The 19,161-nt window shown below is 47.7% G+C and overlaps 3 protein-coding genes across 5 annotated transcripts; 1 reads left to right on the top strand and 2 right to left on the bottom strand.

Annotated features, from left to right (window-relative positions):
- Positions 1 to 1,193: 1,193 nt before the first annotated feature.
- CD14 (CD14 molecule) lies at positions 1,194 to 4,201 on the bottom strand. 2 transcript variants are annotated; one of them, XM_055555570.1, is made up of 2 exons: positions 3,979 to 4,201; positions 1,194 to 3,894 (listed from the first exon to the last, which is right to left on the bottom strand). In XM_055555570.1, the coding sequence occupies exons 1-2, from the start codon at positions 3,985 to 3,987 to the stop codon at positions 2,776 to 2,778; spliced, it is 1,128 nt and encodes a 375-aa protein (XP_055411545.1). In that variant the 5' UTR covers positions 3,988 to 4,201; the 3' UTR covers positions 1,194 to 2,775. The 2 variants fall into 2 exon arrangements, with proteins under 2 accessions (XP_055411545.1, XP_055411550.1); XM_055555575.1 differs by having other exon boundaries at positions 3,985 to 4,199.
- A 6,731-nt stretch (positions 4,202 to 10,932) lies between these two features.
- On the top strand, positions 10,933 to 16,815 carry TMCO6 (transmembrane and coiled-coil domains 6). Of its 2 annotated transcripts, XM_055555538.1 has the most exons (12): positions 10,935 to 11,128; positions 11,248 to 11,360; positions 13,362 to 13,477; positions 13,584 to 13,767; positions 14,057 to 14,161; positions 14,324 to 14,409; positions 14,634 to 14,750; positions 14,957 to 15,068; positions 15,172 to 15,358; positions 15,502 to 15,596; positions 15,989 to 16,156; positions 16,386 to 16,815. In XM_055555538.1, exons 1-12 carry the CDS (start codon positions 11,044 to 11,046, stop codon positions 16,497 to 16,499), a joined length of 1,482 nt encoding a protein of 493 aa, XP_055411513.1. In that variant the 5' UTR covers positions 10,935 to 11,043; the 3' UTR covers positions 16,500 to 16,815. The 2 variants fall into 2 exon arrangements, with proteins under 2 accessions (XP_055411521.1, XP_055411513.1); XM_055555546.1 differs by lacking the exon at positions 14,324 to 14,409 and having other exon boundaries at positions 10,933 to 11,128; positions 14,961 to 15,068.
- NDUFA2 (NADH:ubiquinone oxidoreductase subunit A2) lies at positions 16,778 to 19,133 on the bottom strand. The gene is made up of 3 exons (XM_055555595.1): positions 18,976 to 19,133; positions 18,748 to 18,854; positions 16,778 to 17,090 (listed from the first exon to the last, which is right to left on the bottom strand). The coding sequence occupies exons 1-3, from the start codon at positions 19,074 to 19,076 to the stop codon at positions 16,999 to 17,001; spliced, it is 300 nt and encodes a 99-aa protein (XP_055411570.1). The 5' UTR covers positions 19,077 to 19,133; the 3' UTR covers positions 16,778 to 16,998.
- Positions 19,134 to 19,161: the final 28 nt, after the last annotated feature.

The raw sequence follows: 19,161 nt of genomic DNA on the forward strand, positions 1-19,161 counted from the left end.
TATAGATAAGTCCAATGTAGGGGCCTTTGGAAGTAGGAATTAACCCAAGAGTCTGTTTCTCTCAGTTTCACTATGCATGAGTAGTTAAGAGTACCTGGGGCATCCGTGATGGTTCAGTGGTTAGGAATCTGCCTTGCAATGCAGGGGACACACATTTGATCTCTGATTTGGGAAGATCCCACATGCTGCAAAGCAGGTCTATCTACCACAACTACTGAGTCCACGCGCTGCAACTACTGAACCTTGCTCTGTAACTGGAGAGCAGACACTGCTTACCACAGCTAGAGAAAACCTGCATGCAGTAATGATGACCCAGCACAGCCAAAATAAGTACAAGAGTACCTGATAAAAGTCCCGGCAGTCTGTCAATACAGCAGTTTCTACACACTAACAATGAACAGTCTGAAAAAGAAATTAAGAAAAACAATTCCATTTAAGATAGCATCAAAAAATAAAATAAAATACTTGGAAATTAAAGAGATGAAAGACATGTACAGTGAAAACTACAAAAATTGCTGAAAGAATGAAAAAAGATTCAAGTAGATGGAAAATCATCCCATGTTCATGGATTGGAAGACAGTATTATTAGGATATCAACACTCTCCAAAGCAATCTACAGATTTAATTACATTCTTATCAAAACCTAATGGCTTTTTTTTTTTGCAGATATAGAAAAATCCATCCTAAGCTTCATATGGACTCCAAGGGACCTGAAGAAGCCAAAGCAATCTTGAAAAGAAGAATAAAATTAGAGACCTCACACGTCCTGATTTCATACCTTATTACAGAGATAACCAAACAGTATGGTACTGGCATGAAGACAGATATATTGACCAGTAGCATTGAAAAGAGCCCTGGAGAAGGGAATGGCAACCCACTGCAATATTCTTGCCTGAGAAATCCCATGGACAGAGGAGCCTGGCAGGTTACAGTCCATGGGGTTGCAAAAGACATGAATTAATGACTAAACCACTACAACCACCGTTGAATAGAGAGCCCAGATATAAAACCTGACATACACGGTCAAATGATTTTCAACAAGGGTGCCAAGTCCATTCAATGTCTTTTCAAAAAATGGTATTGGGAAAACTATCGACATGCAAAATATTGGGAAGCAGATATATTGAATAATATCCATCGGACTGAGAAAGAACTTTGAGATGAAAAAACGAAGCAGGCAACTCCATAAAGTACAGTTTGAAGTTTATTGTGGGTACTGACATACAGCCATGTTACTTACATAATGCGGGTGTTGTGAATTTACATACAGCCAAGATCCAGAGGCACTCACAGATGCACTCTGAGATGGGGATACCTGAGATTTAAAGGGGTCAAGGCTAAAAACAGAATTTGACTACCAAGTAAGCTGCACATCTGCATCCAAGGGAACCTGGGCTTTTTCCTCCCTGAGGGTCTCATGACCGTTAACCATCTGTGTCAGCAAAAGGCATCCTTCCAGTTTCCGTTTTTTTTTTTTTTCTTCCCGTTTTCATATCAGATGAAGGCAAGAGTAAAAGCTAATTAGGTAAGTTATCTGGCTTGGGTACACTCCTTGTGAGTAGAGTAAAGCTCAGTTGTGCAGAGAGGGGAGGGGGCAGGACTGTGGGCCTAAGATGAAACTGACAAAATGGAGCCAGTGAGGTTTGGCCACACAGATTGGCAGTTTATTTAGCTGTCCCTGTGATTCTTTGAGTCTGATGACCTGTGTAACTCTCCCTTCAATGTAATAATGTGCATTCTCTGTTCCTATCTGTGTGGTTCTGGACACTGGAGGGAGACAGGCAGGAGAAGGGCTATGTTTACATGCCTCTCCCCACTCCTCTTCAGGTCCCCGTTGAGGCATATCTAGATCCCTTATGGATGTGACTACCTCCTTGATGCGGTGAAGAAGGAACCCTTAGAAGGAACAGTCCCTCTTGGTTGATGTCCTGGGTCTCTGAGATAATGTGGTTCAGGGGACATATACTGTTAATTGCCGTGTGCAGGGGTCCAAAGAAGCTGTGAAGGGTCTGAGATGTTATACTGCTTGCAAATCAAAGAACAATCATACATTTGTATATTAACATAATTGCAAAATCTCTGGTTCAGAGAAGGTTAAATTACAGCATCTTGCATCAGTTCCCCATTCTCAAGCTCCCCCGTTATTACCTGACAGAGTGAAAATCAGTGTACCTCTGTGGGCAGAGGGGCTCTACACTACAGGAGAGCAACCCTGAAATTATAAACCTCAGAGCTTAGGTAGAAATAGTAGCATAGCTGTCTTTCCTCACTGGGGGTTGGAGGAAAAAAAAAAGAGTAAGAATAAGCAAATGCCTCTGGGTTTTATTACCTTGGAAAGGGAGCAGCTGGCTCTTGGAAAATGCACCAGAGAGGAAACATTTAGTATCCTTCCAGGCATGTTTACCATTCAAACATCCTTTAACACAGGTTCTAGTAATCTGTTCAGAAAACCCCAAATGGCAGGGAAACCCTTGGTTCTCCCACGCAGCCCTAGACACTCAACTTTTCCATACCCCTTCTGCCCCCGTAGTTCTTTTCTATGGTGGGGCGGGTATGGTTTCTAGCAAGTTAGGATGAAGAAAGTTTAAGTATAATGGATTCCCTGTCCAGTAGTGTGCCCAGTAAACATCTGCTGAGTGAATGACACGGATCTGCTGGTTAAGATTTTAATAAGGATGGGGCAGAAGGCTGGTTGGTTGAGATGTCCTGGCTAGGGTCTCCCGGAGCCAGGGCAATCTGAACCAATTCATTCCTCTCCCCTCTCTTCCCCCGGCCTTACGCGAAGCCTCGGGCTCCTTGAAGCAGCGCCAGGGCTCCTGACACCCCCATGGTCAAGGCAGAACGCGCACAGGCTGGGACCACGCCGGAGATCATCGGGTCATTTTGGTGCTGGAGGGCTCCAGGGTCCAGAAAGGGATTTCCGTCCAGAGTCAGGTCATTTACCTCGGGCAGCTCGTCTCGCCGCGGCTCCCTGCTTAGCTTGTTGCAGCTGAGATCAAGCACGCTGAGCTTGGGGGGCAGTCCCTTAGGCACTTGCTCCAGCCCAGCGAACGACAAATTCAGAGAGCTTAGTGCACTGGGCCAGACACATCGGGTAGCGCCCAGGGCGGTGACGCGCAGCGAGTTGTGGCTGAGGTCCAGGCTTTGGGGCTGCACCCTCGCTGCCGCCAGCGCCGCGCACACTCCGCTCAGCGTCTCCATCCCGGCGTTGCGTAGCGCTAGATATTGGAGGGCCGGGAACTTGTTCGGACAGAGAGCTGCCATCAGCCCGCTGTCGCCGAGACTGGGATTGTCAGACAGGTCTAGGGTGGTGAGCGCCTCGAAGGTGGAGAGCCCTGCGCACGGAAAGGCAAGCGAGTGTGCTTGGGCAATGTTCAGCACCCTGAGCCCAGGCTTGAGCCACTGCTGCAGTTCGCCGAGCCAGGCACCTCCTGTTGCCCACGATACGTTACGGAGACTGAGGGTGGTGAACGCAGGCCCAGTGGCTTCCAGAGGCTTCGGGGGCATTGGGCCGGTTACTTCCAGGTCCTCAAGCGTTAGTTCCTTGAGACGAGAGTACCCGAGCGCGCGCAGAACGGCGACCAGAAGCTGAGCAGGAACCTGTGCAGCGCCCAGCTTGAGTCGCCGAACGCGCAGAGCCTTGATTGTGTCAGCATACTGCTTCGGGTTGGTGTCGGCTCCCTTGAGAAACTGTTCCAGGCTGCGGCCGCCGCCACTGATCTCCACCTCTACGGCAACCATACACTGAACGGCGCTAGACCAGTCAGGCTTCGGATCCGTGAAGTTGCAGACACAACGGAAATCGTCGTCGTCCAGCTCGCAGGGTTCTGTTGTGTCCGCAGACACACGCAGCAGTGGCGGCAGCAGCAGCAGCAACAGGTAGGGCACGCACACCTGGAAAGACAGCGGAGGTCAGGGCGGCCCAAGCCTGTTCCTAAGGTTCCCCAAATAGCCCACGCTTCGGCCCCAAGAACATACTCTCACCATAGTCGGTAGATCCTCAGAGCCTCTGCCTCTCTCTCTGGTTGTCGGCTGGACTGTGGCTTCTTTCCTTTACAGTGGCTCACGCCGGCTTCCAGGCTCCACAAACCTATCTGTCTTTACTCTTTGGCAGCCTCTGAGAGTTTATGTAACCCTGTGATGTCGCTCTGCTCCCCCTTCTTTGAACCCTGTCACTCCCCACCTTTCTTCCTCCCAGCCAACCCATTCGCTACTCTTCCTGGAAATTTCGCAATGAAGGATGTTGCCTGGAGAGGGGCTATAACAGGAAGGATCTTACAAGGCCTCTATTCCTCTGACCCAGGCAGTGCCCAGATGACTCAGATGCCCCCAGGCTTGTCTGGGTTGGAGAAAAGGAGATCCCCAGTTCCTCAGGCCAGGATTTTCAATGTCCCCTGCCCCTATCCCAGTGTTTCAGCCTGAGTAAAGTACCCAAGGGAAAGTACCCTTTCCATAACTTTTCTCTAGTCTTGGTGGTTGTTATTAACTTCCTGTTACCCAAGTTCAACTCCCTGAATAGCCTCAGATATTTAAATGGATATTTTGTGGAAGAGACTGCAAACTTCATTGATCGACTCCAAGGGCTAGTTCCAGAGAAGTTGGTCTAAAGAACAGCTTCCCCCCACGTCCTTTTTTGTTTTTTTGCTGACTTGTTCTTTAAATGTGTTTATTAAGAAAGTAACAGATTTTTATTTTTTTGGCCCTGCTGCTTGTGTGATCTTAGTTCCCTGACCAGGAATTGAATGTCCACACCCCTGCATTGGGAGTGCAGTCTTAACCACTGGACCACCAGGGAAGTTACAGACACAGTGAAAATCTTCATCGGCCAGCTTTGGTGTGTCATGCTGCTGCTGCTACTAAGTCGCCTCAGTTGTGTCCGACTCTGTGTGACCCCATAGACGGCAGCCCACCAGGCCCCCCTTCCCTGGGATTCTCCAGGCAAGAACACTGGAGTGGGTTGCCATTCCCTTCTCCAATGCGTGAAAGTGAAAAGTGAAAGTGAAGTCACTCAGTCTTTTCCGACTCTCAAGGACCCCATGGACTGCAGCCTACCAGGCTCCTCTGTCCTTGGGATTTTCCAGGCTAGAATACCGGAGTGGGTTGCCATTGCCTTCTCCAGGTGTGTCTTAGGAGAAGGTAATCCTGATAGATTTTTTAAATTGAAGTATAATTGATGTACAATGTTATGTGTAACAGGTGTGCAATGTGGTGATTCACAATTTTTAAAGTAACAGCTTTCTTAAAAGTAGAGAAGTCTATGTGTTGAACAGAGACACATTGGCCAAGTGCCTCGCTCTCTTAGTTTCCACTTCTCTATCCTGACATTTGAGAAACAAGATATTCCTAATATAATTTTCTCACTTGCACCTAGCTCTCTCCTGCCCTCTCCCCAGCACAATTCCTATGTCCTAGGAAGGAAAAGCTGGACCTATGTTGAATGAGGATTAATTAGTAACTCACCTACTCTTTCAAGAAAAGAAAAGCAAATGTCCCAGAGGGTGGGGAAGTATTACCAAACCAGGTTCGTTTGGCCAACAGGCATTAAGCCAAACACTGAAACACTGAAGTTTGTAGAAAGGATTTATTCATGAGGTATCTGAGGAGCAGGAAGAACAAATCTCACATTTACCTCCTCAATGGAAAGGGGCTTAGGATATTTATGGGTGAAGGGTATAGATTGGTTGGAGGTGCAGAAGAAGGTAATTGGGGACAGGAAAAACGGTGAGGTAATCAGTACTCTGCTCAGGTGTATCTGAGTTATATGCTTCTTCATGGAAGGGACATTCATAAAATGGTAGTATTAGCATGGTCTGAGGGTGAAGTTTTGGCCCTCTGACATCAAAAGGCCATCCATCCAGCACTCACACAGACCTGGTTGGAGGGTTGTGGTTTCAAGCAGTCTTAATCAGCTGGAATGTGAACTGGACAAGAGCTGACTCTAAATTCCTGAAAAATCAGCTTAAGGAACCATTACTATAGCGATCCATACATCAGAGGTATTACCCACAAAGAGGTATTAATGGAGTTTTGTGACATACTGTGTAAGCTACATGAGGGTATGTAATTTGCAGGAACGATTAAGGCTAAGGCGAGCTTGATTGGTGAAAGCAAGTTACATGATATTATTTATTAAGCAAGTTACAGTTCAAGAGATCTAGTTGATGACTGCCTTCAGTTTCAGAAGGGCTATACTTTTAAAAGAGCCCTTGTAAGTCTGAACTTCTAGATTTCTGGGCAAAGAGCTACATAAAAACATTTGAATTCTCACTTCCCTTTTTCCCCATTCCAAACAAGGAACCCACATTGGACCATACTGCCTCCTGTATGTCCTGTTGGGCATGTCCTAATACCCAAAGTCATGCCTAAAGGCCTGACCATGTCACTGGGACAGTCCTGAGGACCAAGATATGAGTATAGTTTAGTGTGAAATATACCAACTGACTGCAGTCAGACAAACAGGCTTGGAATCCCAACACTACCACTAAGGTTGTAGCAGTAGCCCTTCATTGTTGTCTTCAGCAGAGTCTCTGCATTCACAGGACCCAGGCTACTGAAGCCTGCCTCCTCAGCAAATTCCATCACCTTAGCAACAAAGATCTACTGTATAGTGCAGAAACTCTATTCAATATCTTATAGTAACCTGTAATGAAAAAGGATCTGAAAAAGAATATATATACATATATATAAATGACTGAATCACTTTGCTGTACACCTGAAACTAATGTAACATAAATGAACTATACTTCAATTTTTAAAAGTGATTTAAAAGATTCCATCATCTTATGGTAGACACTCCAAGTTAAGAGGGGCAATAATGGTTCTGCAAAATCCCCAAGTCACAGCTTCATTCAAAAAATATCCATCATTTGTCTACCAAGTGCCAGAGCTGATGCCAAGCCTCAGGATGCTGATGTGACCATCACATAGCTCCTCAAGTACTCTAGGAGGTGGGGGAGGCAAACGCAGACACAGAACTACAGTCCATGGTGAACAGGATTCTTACACAGGAGAAAATAAGGACTTGTGGGAGCTCTAGAGAAAGAAACAGCTAGGCCTGTAGTAGGACACAGAGCTGTTTCTTACAGGATTAACAGTGTTGCCAGGCAGATAAGTGCAACAAAACAAACAAACAAAAACAAGCCCTCCTCCCCCACCAAAAAAGAAAAAACAAAAACAAAAATAGTTTGGGCAGCTGTAACTGAGCAGACACTCTGGGCAGAGCATAGATTTTTCCTGGGGACTTGCCTTATCTTTCATATTATGAGAAAGATGTAGGTGTCAGAAGCTAGCCTGTCCCATAAGGAAGGGGACAAGACCCAGATCCTATTCCCCAGCCAGATCATGGTGCATCAATAATGATACTCAGGGAATTCCCTGCTGGTCTGAGGGCTAGGGCTCCATGCTTCCACTAAATAAATAAATAATTCTCAATAAATGATTGTCCAGAGGCTGGATGGATGCTGGAGCTGAAGAGAAAATGTGGAGGATAACATGATGCTCTGAAGATATTTAACTAGACGTTTTGTTGAAGAAATCAGACTTCCTTGACTGACTCCAAGAAGTGGAATTAAATCCAAGGGAAGGAAGTTGGTTTGAAGAACAGTTGGTTCAAAGAACACTTTCCTTTCCTGGATTTGTTCTTACTTGCACTTTTGCCTAAGTAGTAGCTTTCAAAAAATTGCTGTTGTGTCTGACTCTTTGCAACCCCATGGACTGCAGCACATCAGGCTTCCCCGCCCCTCGCTAACTCCCAGAGTTTGCTCAGATTCATGTCCATTGAGTCAGTGATGCTATCTAACCATCTCATTCTCTGCTGCCCCCATGTCCTTTTGCCTTCAGTCTTTCCCAGCCTCAGGATCTTTTTCAATGAGGCAGCTCTTTGCATCAGGTGGCCAAAGTATTGGAGCTTCAGCTTCAGCATCAGTCCTTCCTGAATATTCGGGATTGATTTCCTTTAGGATTGACTGGTTTGATCTGTTTGCTGTCCAAGGGGCTCTCAAGAGTTTTCTCCAGCAACACAATTTGAATACATCAATTCTTTGGCGCTCAGCCTTCTTTTTGGTCCAACTCTCACAACTACTGAACTTTTTTTGGCAAAGTAATGTCTCTGCTTTTTAATATGCTGTCCAGGATTTGTCATAGGTTTTCTTCTAAGGAGCAAGTGTCTTTTAATTTCAAAAGATCAGCAGTTTCTTTAAGAATTCTTTAACTTTTTTTTCTTGGCACACACCTTGCCCAGGATCTTAGATCCCCACCAGGGACTGAACTCTCTGTCCTCAGCAGTGAAAGCATGGAGTCCGGACTACCAGGGAATTCCCTCAATAAAAATTCTTAAGTGCTACCAGGACTCTACTCTCTTGGAGTTGTGAAGGGGGTTTGGGAGGAGAAAACATCAAAAAACTATACTGTAACAATGACAGCTGTGAAAAGGGTTATGAAGAAGTGTATGGTGCTACATGCTCTCAAACGGGGCCTGGTCCAGTTCTTCTGAGAAGGGCAGTGGATATCTTGAGGATGGTGTTAGTTAAAGGAAGGAGGCTGGTTTTAGTAGAGATGGGGTGGCAAAAACTGGGCTCTAGACAATGGAACAGCCTGTGCAGAAGCCCAGAAGAGAAAAGAGTGCAAGGCTTGTTTAGGGAACAAAAATCCTAGGAGAGATGAGTAAGGCACGGCTGGAGAGGTATGCAGGAAATAGACCATGTAGGGCTTAGTTGGGCACAATTCAGATTTTGAGGGTATGGAGCAGTTTTTATTTTGGCAGTGCCACCCAGCTTTCAGTATCTTAGTTCCAGAGGGCGGATTGAACCTGGGGCTATGGCAGTGAAAGCACCTAGTCCTAACCACTGAACTGCCAGGGAATTCCCTGGAACATGGTGTTTAATTCACCAGTGTTTCCCCATTACCTAGTAGATTAGTGGCGCTCAAAGTTCATGAAACAATTACTTTATTGCAAAAATAATGCCATTCCCTTTTATGCAGAACAGTGACCCATAATTGTATTTGTCTCATTTTTCTCACCTGTAAAATTGGGATTTTTACTCTCCAAGCCAGGCTTCAGCAATACGTGAACCGTGAACTTCCAGATGTTCAAGCTGGTTTTAGAAAATGCAGAGGAACCAGAGATCAAATTGCCAACATCCGCTGGATCATTGAAAAAGCAAGAGAGTTCCAGAAAAACATCTATTTCTGCTTTATTGATTATGCCAAAGCCATTGACTGTGTGGATCACAATAAACTGTGTAAAATTCTGAAAGAGATGGGAATACCAGACCCCCTGACCTGCCTCTTGAGAAACCTGTATGCAGGTCAGGAAGCAAAAGTTAGAACTGGTCATGGAACAACAGACTGGTTCCAGATAGGAAAAGGAGTACGTCAAGGCTGTATATTGTCACCCTGCTTATTTGACTTATATGCAGAGTACATCATGAGAAATGCTGGGCTGGATGAAGCACAAGCTGGAATCAAGCTTGCTGGGAGAAATATCAGTAACCTCAGATATGCAGATGACACCACCCTTATGGCAGAAAGTGAAGAACTAAAGAGCCTCTTGATGAAAGAGAAAAAGGAGAGTGAAAACTAAGATCTGGTCCCATCACTTGATGGCAAATAGATGGGGAAACTGTGACTGACTTTATTTTTCTGGGCTCCAAAATCACTGCAGATGGTGACTGCAGCCATGAAATTAAAAGACGCTTACTCCTTGGAAGGAAAGTTATGACCAACCTAGACAGCATATGAAAAAGCAGACATTACTTTGTCAACAGAGGTCCGTCTAGTCAAGGCTTTGGTTTTTCCAGTGGTCAGGTATGGATGTGAGAGTTGGACTATAAAGAAGGCTGAGCGCAGAAGAATTGATGCTTTTGAACTGTGGTGTTGGAGAAGACTCTTGAGAGTCCCTTGGACTGCAAGGAGATCCAACCAGTCTATCCTAAAGGAGATCAGTCCTGGGTGTTCATTGGAAGGACTGATGTTGAAGCTGAAACTCCAATACTTTGGCCACCTGATGCAAAGAGCTGACTCATTTGAAAAGACCCTGATGCTGGGAAAGACTGAGGGCAGGAGGAGAAGGGGATGACAGAGGATGAGATGGTTGGATAGCACCACCGACTCAATGGACATGGGTTTGGGTGGACTCCAGGAGCTGGTGTTGGACGGGGAGGCCTGGCTTGCTGCAGTTCATGGGGTCGCAAAGAATCGGACACGACTGAGCGACTGAAGTGAACTGAACTGAAAATGGGGGTAATTGTCATGGCAACGTCCAGGGTTTAGCTAGCACTCATTACTGAGAATCATTGTTATTGGTGAAACGGCATTCGATATCTTCAGAGTAGTGTGTTTTTTTGTTTTTTTTTTGCTTGCGGGGCTTTTAAAGGGGCACTCAGGATTTTAGTTTCCCGATTAGGGATCCAACGGCGCCGGCCCCAACGGAAGCATGGAGTCTTAACCCCTGGACTCCAAGGAAGTTCCTCTAGAACTCAGGGTAGTTTTGAATGTTCTTTTAGATTGTGTTAGGAGTGGGAAGGTTATGTTTGCTGACACTAGTAGCCAGGGGTTTTCAGTGTCGGAAGCCGAAAAACCGAAGGCAGAGGGACAGCTTGCCAGGGTCCTCTGTCCATGCGATTTTCCAGACAATACTGGAGTGGGTTGCCATTCCCTTCTCCAGGGATCGAACCTATGTCTCCTGCGTTGGCAGGCGGATTCTTTACCACTGAGCCACCAAAGAAGCCCGAAGCCACAGCTGCTACTTGAAATTCGCTTGGCTGAAGGTCCCATCCCTCAATTAGTGGCCCCTCCCCGCCTTCGCCCCACCCAATCCTCTTTGCATCTTCCCTCCCTCCGTCTGCCCCACCCTCTCGCCGCTTCGCCAAGGCTGGCCTGTGGTCGCGCCCCCTCGTTCCGCCCCGCCTTCACTTCGCTTCGTGCCCGGTCCACTGGCACCTCCCCTTCCGCCCTGCGCTGCGCCTGCGCTGGCTGTGTTCTGTTGTGGATCTCTGGGTAAAGTTGTTGGCTCTCCAGTTCGTGCAGAATTTTTCCACTTCTATCATGTGGAGCGGACGGCGGGGCCTCCTCAGGCCGTCAGGCTGCGGAGTGGAGGAGCTACGGTGCCGCCGGCGGGAGCGGGAGGCAGGTGCGGGTCGGCGAGGGAACACGGGAGGATGGGGTTATGGCGGTCGGGGATGGGGCAACGGGACGAGCCCCTGGGTTGTGGGTTCTCCTCCCATGCTCAGCCGGCTCCTTTCCCCTCAGCACTGCGGAAGGCGCGGAGGGAGCAGCAGCTGGTCAGCAAGAGGCTGCTGAGAGACGGAGCTACGGAGGAAGCCGAAGGGGGATGTGTGGTCGTGATCCTCGGAGAAGCAGAGGTGAGCGGTCAGGGTGCGTGATGACAGTTACACTCACTAGGCGGCAAATTCCTTCTGTTGTACTCGAGGGTTGTCTCCAAACCTGAACGCGGACCCTTCAACATCTGTATCCGTCTAGTGCTCAGTCGCTTCAGTCTTGTCCGACTTTTTGTGACTCCCATGTACTGTAACCCGCTGGGCTCCTCTCTCCATGGGATTCTCCGGCAAGAATACTAGAGTGGGTTGCCATTTGCTTCTCCATCCGTCTAGTGGGCCAAGCCAGAAACCAGGAAATCATTCTTGACAACTCTTTTCCTTACCCCCACACCAGTACATCATCAAGTCCTCCCCTCCCTCCCCCCCCCTTTTTTTGCCTCCTAAGTCTTTACATGGCATTGCCGTCAAAATTGACAGTACCCTCTTCTCTGCATGCTTAACAGAAGCCTTTTAACAGGTCATCTACCGAAATTTTGCCTCTCTCAGATTCATTCTTTGGGAGGGGGTTTCAGGATGGGAGACACCTGTACACCCGTGGCTGATTCATGTTGATGTATGGCGAAAACCACCACAGTATTGTAAAGTGATTACCCTCCTATTAATTAAAAAAAATTCATTCTTTACACATCAGGCAGATGTGTCCAAAATCCTTCCTGTGATCTACACACTCTAGCATAGTATAACCTCTGCCATTTGCAATCTTATCAGTTTACTCATTTCAGCCACATTGTCCTCTTTTCAGTTCTTAGAACACTATACCAGCCCCGTTATTCTCTTAGGGCCTTTGCATTTGCTGCATCTAAAGTAGGTCTGCAGAATGTAATGTTAATAATTTTCTTGTTTGTTACCTTTTTTCTAACTAGACTTTATCTTATTTGTCATCATTGAAAATTCAGATGCCTATATAGTATCTGGTGTATAGTAGATGCTCAGCATTTATGGAATAAGTGAACAAAAGAACTTATTTCAGGTCATTTATTCATTTAGTAAGCATCAGGCATACCCTATGTTTATGTGTATAGTTTTTATGATGAACTTATACCTAGGTTACGTCATTTATTCATTGTGTGTCTATTTTGTACCAAGACACCTATGTTGGGTACTCAGGTACACAAAAGAGTCCCTTTCTTTGACATGTTCCCAACCCACTAAAGGAGACAGATGAGCTCCTACCTGTGGTGAAGGAAACATGAGGCACAGTAGAAACCACTGAGTCTTTCAAAGGATACCAGAAAGAACTTCCCAGAGGCAGTGAGAAGAGAAATCTGAAGGAAGTGGAGGACCTGTGGATGGTATCCCAGGCAGAAGGGATGGATATTGCAAAAGCTTGGAAACATTAAAAAACACAAGTCTGCTGCTGCTACTGCTAAGTCGCTTCAGTCGTGTCCGACTCTGTGCGACCCCATAGATGGAAGCCCACCAGGCTCCCCCGTCCCTGGGATTCTCCAGGCGAGAACACTGGAGTGGGTTGCCATTTCCTTCTCCAATGCACGAAAGTGAAAAGTGAAAGGGAAGTCGCTCAGTCGTGTCCGACTCGTAGCGACCCCATGGACTGCAGCCAACCAGGCTCCCCTGTCCATGGGATTTTCCAGGCAAGAGTACTGGAGTGGGGTGCCATTGCCGTCTCTGAAAACACAAGTCATGTTATGCTAAATGTTGTTGCAGTGTCAGTTGTATGGGGACAATGGCTGGAGGGGTAGGTTATGCCAGGCTGAGAGGTTTAAATGTTATTGAAATAACCCAGTAAAACACCCAAGTAGATGTTACTCCCATTTTTCAGGTGAGACACTGGATTTAGTCCCCTGTAGATTAAGTGGCAGGGCTGGTATTAATTAACACAGTTTTGATTCCCTCTTCTGTCCACTCTACTGCAGGGTTGGCATTTATTAGCCATAATTGTGTGAATGACAAGTTCTAGGGATCGTGCCATATTGGAGGGCTCACAGGTGAAGTAGAGCAGAACTCATGCCTTGCTATTTGGGATTGATGTGTTGCCATGTCTCATTTCCCTGCCCTGTTCTGCAGATACAGGAGTTCCTGCGGTTGGCCCAGCGGGGCACAGAGGAAAAGGAGAGGGAGAGGGCTCTGGTTAGCCTTCGTCGAGGGTTGCAGCACCCTGAGACACAACAGACCTTCATCAGGTCAGTGTGGATGATGTGAGTGGGTGGCTGGGGCTCTGGTGGATGGACAGGGGTGCGGAGGGAATGGGCCGCTAGCTGAGAAGGACTCTGGTGCTCACTCATGTAGGCTGGAGGGCAGCATTCGGACCCTGGTTGGGCTCCTGACCAGCAACCAGGCCCTGCTGCAGCTTGAGGCGGCTCGGTGCCTTCATGAGCTCTCTCACTCTGAGCAGTCTGCGGTGGCTGAGGCCTGCCTGCCAGCCACTTCCTACCTTCTCACCTACCTCTCCGGTCACAGCTCAGACTTTATAGTAAGCCCTGTTCTGTCCTACCTTGTTCTTGGGTTGGATTTAAAAATTGTGCTTTTGGGTCCATTTTGAGCTGGCAGGTAGGTAAAAGAGGAAAACCTGGTTCCCTGACAGCCACAGCCATACATGCACCATCACCTGCCACTCCTCTGTGCCCACATTCTCAAGGACTGGGATGCTTCATCTTTCCCATTCCCACCCCAGCCCCCGCCCATGCCCCCCCACCCCATCCACCCCCGGCCTGAGATCCTGAGGGAGGCCAAGTCCAGTGCTTTTGTTGTTCTGCTCTCAGGAGCTCTGTCTGTATACCCTGGGTAACCTGATTGTGGAGAGTGAGGCTGTAAGAAGGCAGCTTCTGCCTCAGGGCATTGTTCCAGCCTTGGCTGCCTGCATCCAGGTGAGTGTCCACCTCCTTTCTTCCTCCTGGAGTACCCATCTCCTTACATGCCCCACCTGCTTTGGTTAGGCAGCTCTAGCCTCTTCTCTGTGCTAAGGGATTGAAAGTCTTAGGAAATCTTATGGCCTAGGTTCCAGAGTCAGATCCCTACTCTGCTTCTAGTCTCCCCATGTGACTGTGCTGGAAGCCCTTGGATATGCCTTGTCCCAGCTTCTGCAGGCTAAGGAAGCTCCAGAGAAGATCATCCCGTAAGTAATACTCATGTGTAGGCAAGTGTGACCTACTCAGTAGTGTAGCCCCTGGATGCCTGACTGAGTCTTGTTTCCAACGCATTGGACATTTCAACCCCATGCGCCTGACTGGGAAGAGTTTTGGGTTTTGGGCACTTTCCCACCTGCTCTTCGGGTTTGGGAAGAGTGATTAACATCTTGCCTTCCATGGTTCCTACTCACCGCTCTGCTTCTACTGACAGCTTGGTCCTGGGCTCTACTCTCCCCCAGCACATACTGCAACTGTTACAGCCTGGCCCAAAGCTGAACCTTGGGGTAGCTGTGGAGTTTGCCTGGTGCCTTCACTACATCATCTGCAGGTAATAGGGTAATTGGGAAAGTGCCACAGACTTCCCCTGGGGCTTCCTTCCATGACACTCAGGCTTTAGTTTCTGGAATTGTGGGGATGAGTCTCTTTCTTCTCTGGTCCTCTCTTCTTGGAGCCCAGGGAACACACAGACCTAGGCTGTTTGCCAGCTTAAGGTAGGACTGACTGAGTAGTGACTGCTTGCTTCCTGTTGCCCAGCCAGGTCAACAATGCCCTGCTCATCACCCAGGGGGCTCTAACCACCCTGGGGCTGCTGCTGTTGGACTTGGCTGCGGCTGTCCAGAGAACTGAGGATGCAGGACTGGAGCTGGTACGTGGACAGGTCACTATCTGGGTGACCTTCTGATTCAGTTCCAGCTTGTGTGCAGGTTGCCTCTTCCTCTTTAAACCTGAATCCCTACTTGTCTTTACAGCTGGTATGCCCTGTTGTTCGGTGTCTAAGCAACTTGCTGACAGAGGCAGCAGCAGAGACTGTGGGAGGGCCAATGCATCTCCGAGATGAGCGTGTTCTGGCAGCCTTATTTATCCTTCTGCAGTTCTTTCTCCACAAACAGCCTAGCCTGCTTCCTGAGGGCCTCTGGCTCCTTAACAACCTCACTGGTAAGCACCATGATCTGCCTTGGCCTGGACCTTTAGCTCCTAGGAATATTTCCTCTTGGTCTGAGCTGAGGTGGGTAGGATTGGGAGTGGGTTGGTTTCATGCCTGAGTTGGAGGAACTTCACTCTGACATTTTCCCTTTTAGCAAACAGTCCTAGTTTCTGTACCTCCTTGATCTCCCTGGATCTGATTGAGCCCCTCTTGCACTTGCTGTCAGTGTCTAATGTGGTGAGCGTATTGGTAGGTATTTGGGTTCCTTGAGTCCAAGATACGGTGGCCTAAGTGTAAAACAGTGGGAGCAGACCTGAGCCCTCAGAAGTACCCTGAGCTGAGAGCTGGCAGGTGGTGTGGTATTGATTCCTTCAGGGCCAGACCATCAGTCACAGAGCAGTCTAGGTGTGAGTTCCTAAACTATAGTTTACTAGTTATTAACCTTTGGCATGTCAGCTAACCACCTTAAGCTTCAGTTTCCTCATTTATAATTGGGAATAGTAATCCTACCAGAGGGTGCCTGAAGGGATTACAGAATATGCATATTAAGAGTGCTTGGCATGGTGACTGGGCATGTGGTCAGCACTCCATTCCAGCTTTGGGTTTCATTGTGGGTACTGTGTACATGTTTCTGTCTGCAGGTGCTCACAGTTCTGTGCAACGTTGCAGAGAAAGGTCCCGCTTACTGTCAGCATCTATGGCCAGGGCTCCTGCTCCCCACCTTGCTGGACACGCTGGCCCTCTCTGACACTGAAGTAGTAGGCCAGAGTTTGGAGCTGCTGCAGCTGCTGTTCCTCTATCAGCCAGGGGTGGGTTTCTGGCCTTAGTCCCCAGTCCCCCTGTTCCACCATGGCCCCCTTCCTTACAGTCTTTAATCATTTCTCTGGGCCTGGCTAGCCTATGTGGGCTCCAGGTTCAATCAAACTTCTTGTTGGGAATGCACTCTTCCAAGAAGAGATGGTGCTAACTCAAGGCTGTGGTGTTTGTGTGCTGCAGCTCAGGGACCCAGTGTTGAATCTCTTTCTTCCCTGCTCTTAGGCTGCCCAGGCCTTCTTGCAGCAGTCAGGGCTGCAGGCCTTACAAAGGCATGAGGAGGTGGCACAGCTCCAGGATCGCGTGCATGCTCTGCAGCAGACAGCTCTTCATGGGTGACTTGACTTCTGAAAGTCATGTACTCCACTCCTTATCTCCCATACTCCCCAGTGTCCTGGCCCATAGAGCCCCTTTGGGGGTTTAGAACCATAAGGGTATCATGCCCTCAGCTCCTACACCTAAGCCTAAGCAAGGACCTCTGGATCCCAGCTCCTCCCCTTTCACCCAGCACTGTCCAGGCAAGAGGACCAGATGGAACTCAGTGTGGTGTACTTAATATAGGTCCCTGGAACCTCCTTTTTTCTTCTTTCCCTTTTTTTGATTCAGTGACTCATGGCTTTTGATGGAACAGAATAAAATAAGTTTTATTTTTATATTCAACTGCTTTCCCTCAGATGGTTGCACAATAATGGGTAGTTGGTGGGATGCGAATCAGATCATTTTTAGACAGCATTTTCAGCACAATCTTTATACAGAACAAAATACATTTCTCCACATTGTACTCAGTCCAGCAGAGCCCAGACTCTGGGGCTGTTGTTTTTAATCCTCAGTGGAGACTTCAGGCTTTGCTACTTAGCACATTCTCCAGGGCTCTAGTTACCTGATCAACACTGAAGTTGTTCAGAGAGACATTCTTCTCTTGGCCAAATGCTGAGGAGACAGGAGGATTATTAATTATTCACTCTGCACTGTACAGGCTACCAAAGTAGTCTTCCACTTACACTCTTGGTAGGATAGGAAGGGTAGTAAAGAGATACGACCAAAATATATTTGACATGCCTAGGATTTATCCAGTGGGTCTCTAACATATCTTGGAAGCCCAGGTCTAAGTAGAATTTTGGCTCATTCTGGGTGGTCATAATGGGAAGGAAAGTGTTTCAGGGAGGTTTTAAGGGGCATGGTAGCACTGAGTATTAATCATTGTGAACAGAGTATTACATGGGCCTGCCTCTTAATTGTGCCCTTTTAATGGATCCTGTAGTTCATAAACTAAAGTTATTTGTGTGTCCATCTCCTCTAGCCTACTAGCTTTCAGAAGGAAAATTTTTTTTCCTGCAAACAACTTTTAGTGCATGGCATACTGCAGTTAGCTGCACTGTTAAAATCAATCTGCCCTGGGTGTGACTCCCTGCCTCCCTCCAGACATTCCTAAGGCAAAGTGTAATTAAAAGCTGTGATTAAAAATACCATTATTCAGTGAGTGAAAGTGAAGTCGCTCAGTCGTGTCTGACTCTTTGCGACCCCATGGACTGTAGCATGGCAGGCTCCTCCGTCCATGAAATTTTCCAGGCAAGAATACTGGGGTGGGTTGCCATTTCCTTCTTCAGGGGATCTGCCTGACCCAGGGATGGAACTTGGGTCTCTCACATTGCAGGCAGACTCTTTACCATCTGAGCCACCAGGGAAGCCCAATTATTCAGTAAGTATGAATATTTATTGTGTCTCTGTGTTCAGGCAACATGACGGTAGTTTTCAAACTGTGGTAAAATGACACAGGTAGTATGTTAATAAACGCTTGGTAAAATGAAATAGGGTAAAGAGGCAATGTTACATAACTGGTCAGGAAATGCCTTTTTGAGGAGGTGATATTGAAGTTCAGACCTACAAGATTACCTGAATTGTAACCTGAAGAGCCAGCTACTTAAGTCTGGCAGAAGTGCAGTCTAGGATTGGGGAACAAATGTAAAAGCTCAACCGTGTTATGCATCTTAGCTGAATAACGTTAGGCATGTTCCATACAATTGTTCGTTCAGCGTTCTAATCTCTAAAAGATGAGAAAAAGGAATCCACTCCTCATATACTTAAGGTTCAAGAGATTTGGACAGGAAAGCACTCAACACAGGCAAAACCAACACAATACTGTAAAGTAATTAGCCCCCAATTAAATAAATTTATATTAAAAAAAAAACAACAACACAGGGCCTAGCAGTAAATAGTCAACACAGCATTATTTTAGGGTTTACTATTGCGATTCCCATACGCCACCTGGACCCGCACTGACCATAGATAATTTGAAAGGACCTACGTTGGGGGGCTGGACCAGCATCTCTTCTCCCCTAACTGAAACCTGTTCTGAACTACAAAAACGATTCCTATGCAGGGCAGGGCCCGCCTCCACATGTTACTTGGATACAAACACTCTAACTCTGCGAGTGTATATTTCCTTATTTACATCAAGATCAACAGCAAAGATGAAGTCTGAGTCCCAGTCCCTGTATAGGTTTCTGTGTGACCTTGGGCGGCCCTTTCTCTTTTGGAACGTTTGTTCCCCTACCGGGGTCTCTGGTTCCCTGCGTCCCGCGCTCACCGTAGCGGGCCCAGAGCTTGGGCTGCACATCCGAGCACTCGCGGATTAGGATGGGCAGGTCGGGATTCACTTTCTTCAGCTCCACATAGCGTTTCTCAATGAAGTCCCTGCGGGCAGGAGAGAGCACCGCGCGTGCGGTGTGGGCACGGGCCTCTCCAAACACCCGGGAGGTCGAGGTCATGACCCTGGCGCCCCGAACCCCACCCGCCTCACTGGGCCGCGCCTCACCTGACGCCCTGGCTGCCGGGCGAGCGCTGGCACAAATGGATACGAATTTCACGAAGACCCAATTTGCCTCGGACTCCACGAATCGCTGCAGCCGCCGCCATTTCGGCTAGTACTCAATCATCCGCCCTAGACCTTCCGGCCAAGTAATCCTATCAAATCAGCTTCGGACGCTCCAGCCCCGTGATA

The sequence above is a fragment of the Bubalus kerabau genome, chromosome 1 (assembly GCF_029407905.1).
Source record: "Bubalus kerabau isolate K-KA32 ecotype Philippines breed swamp buffalo chromosome 1, PCC_UOA_SB_1v2, whole genome shotgun sequence".
Lineage (NCBI taxonomy): Eukaryota > Metazoa > Chordata > Mammalia > Artiodactyla > Bovidae > Bubalus > Bubalus kerabau.

What these genes read in the sequence shown, in the direction of transcription:
- TMCO6 (XM_055555538.1), top strand. Translation starts at nt 11,044, where the DNA reads ATGTGGAGCGGACGGCGGGGCCTCCTCAGGCCGTCAGGCTGCGGAGTG. An exon ending in AGGATGCAGGACTGGAGCTG is followed by an intron (nt 15,069 to 15,171) that starts GTACGTGGACAG and finishes TTGTCTTTACAG; the next exon opens with CTGGTATGCCCTGTTGTTCG. An exon ending in CTAATGTGGTGAGCGTATTG is followed by an intron (nt 15,597 to 15,988) that starts GTAGGTATTTGG and finishes TTCTGTCTGCAG; the next exon opens with GTGCTCACAGTTCTGTGCAA.
- NDUFA2 (XM_055555595.1), bottom strand. Translation starts at nt 19,076, where the DNA reads ATGGCGGCGGCTGCAGCGATTCGTGGAGTCCGAGGCAAATTGGGTCTT. An exon ending in CCCGGCAGCCAGGGCGTCAG is followed by an intron (nt 18,855 to 18,975) that starts GTGAGGCGCGGC and finishes TCCTGCCCGCAG; the next exon opens with GGACTTCATTGAGAAACGCT. An exon ending in CAAGCTCTGGGCCCGCTACG is followed by an intron (nt 17,091 to 18,747) that starts GTGAGCGCGGGA and finishes CTGTCTCCTCAG; the next exon opens with CATTTGGCCAAGAGAAGAAT.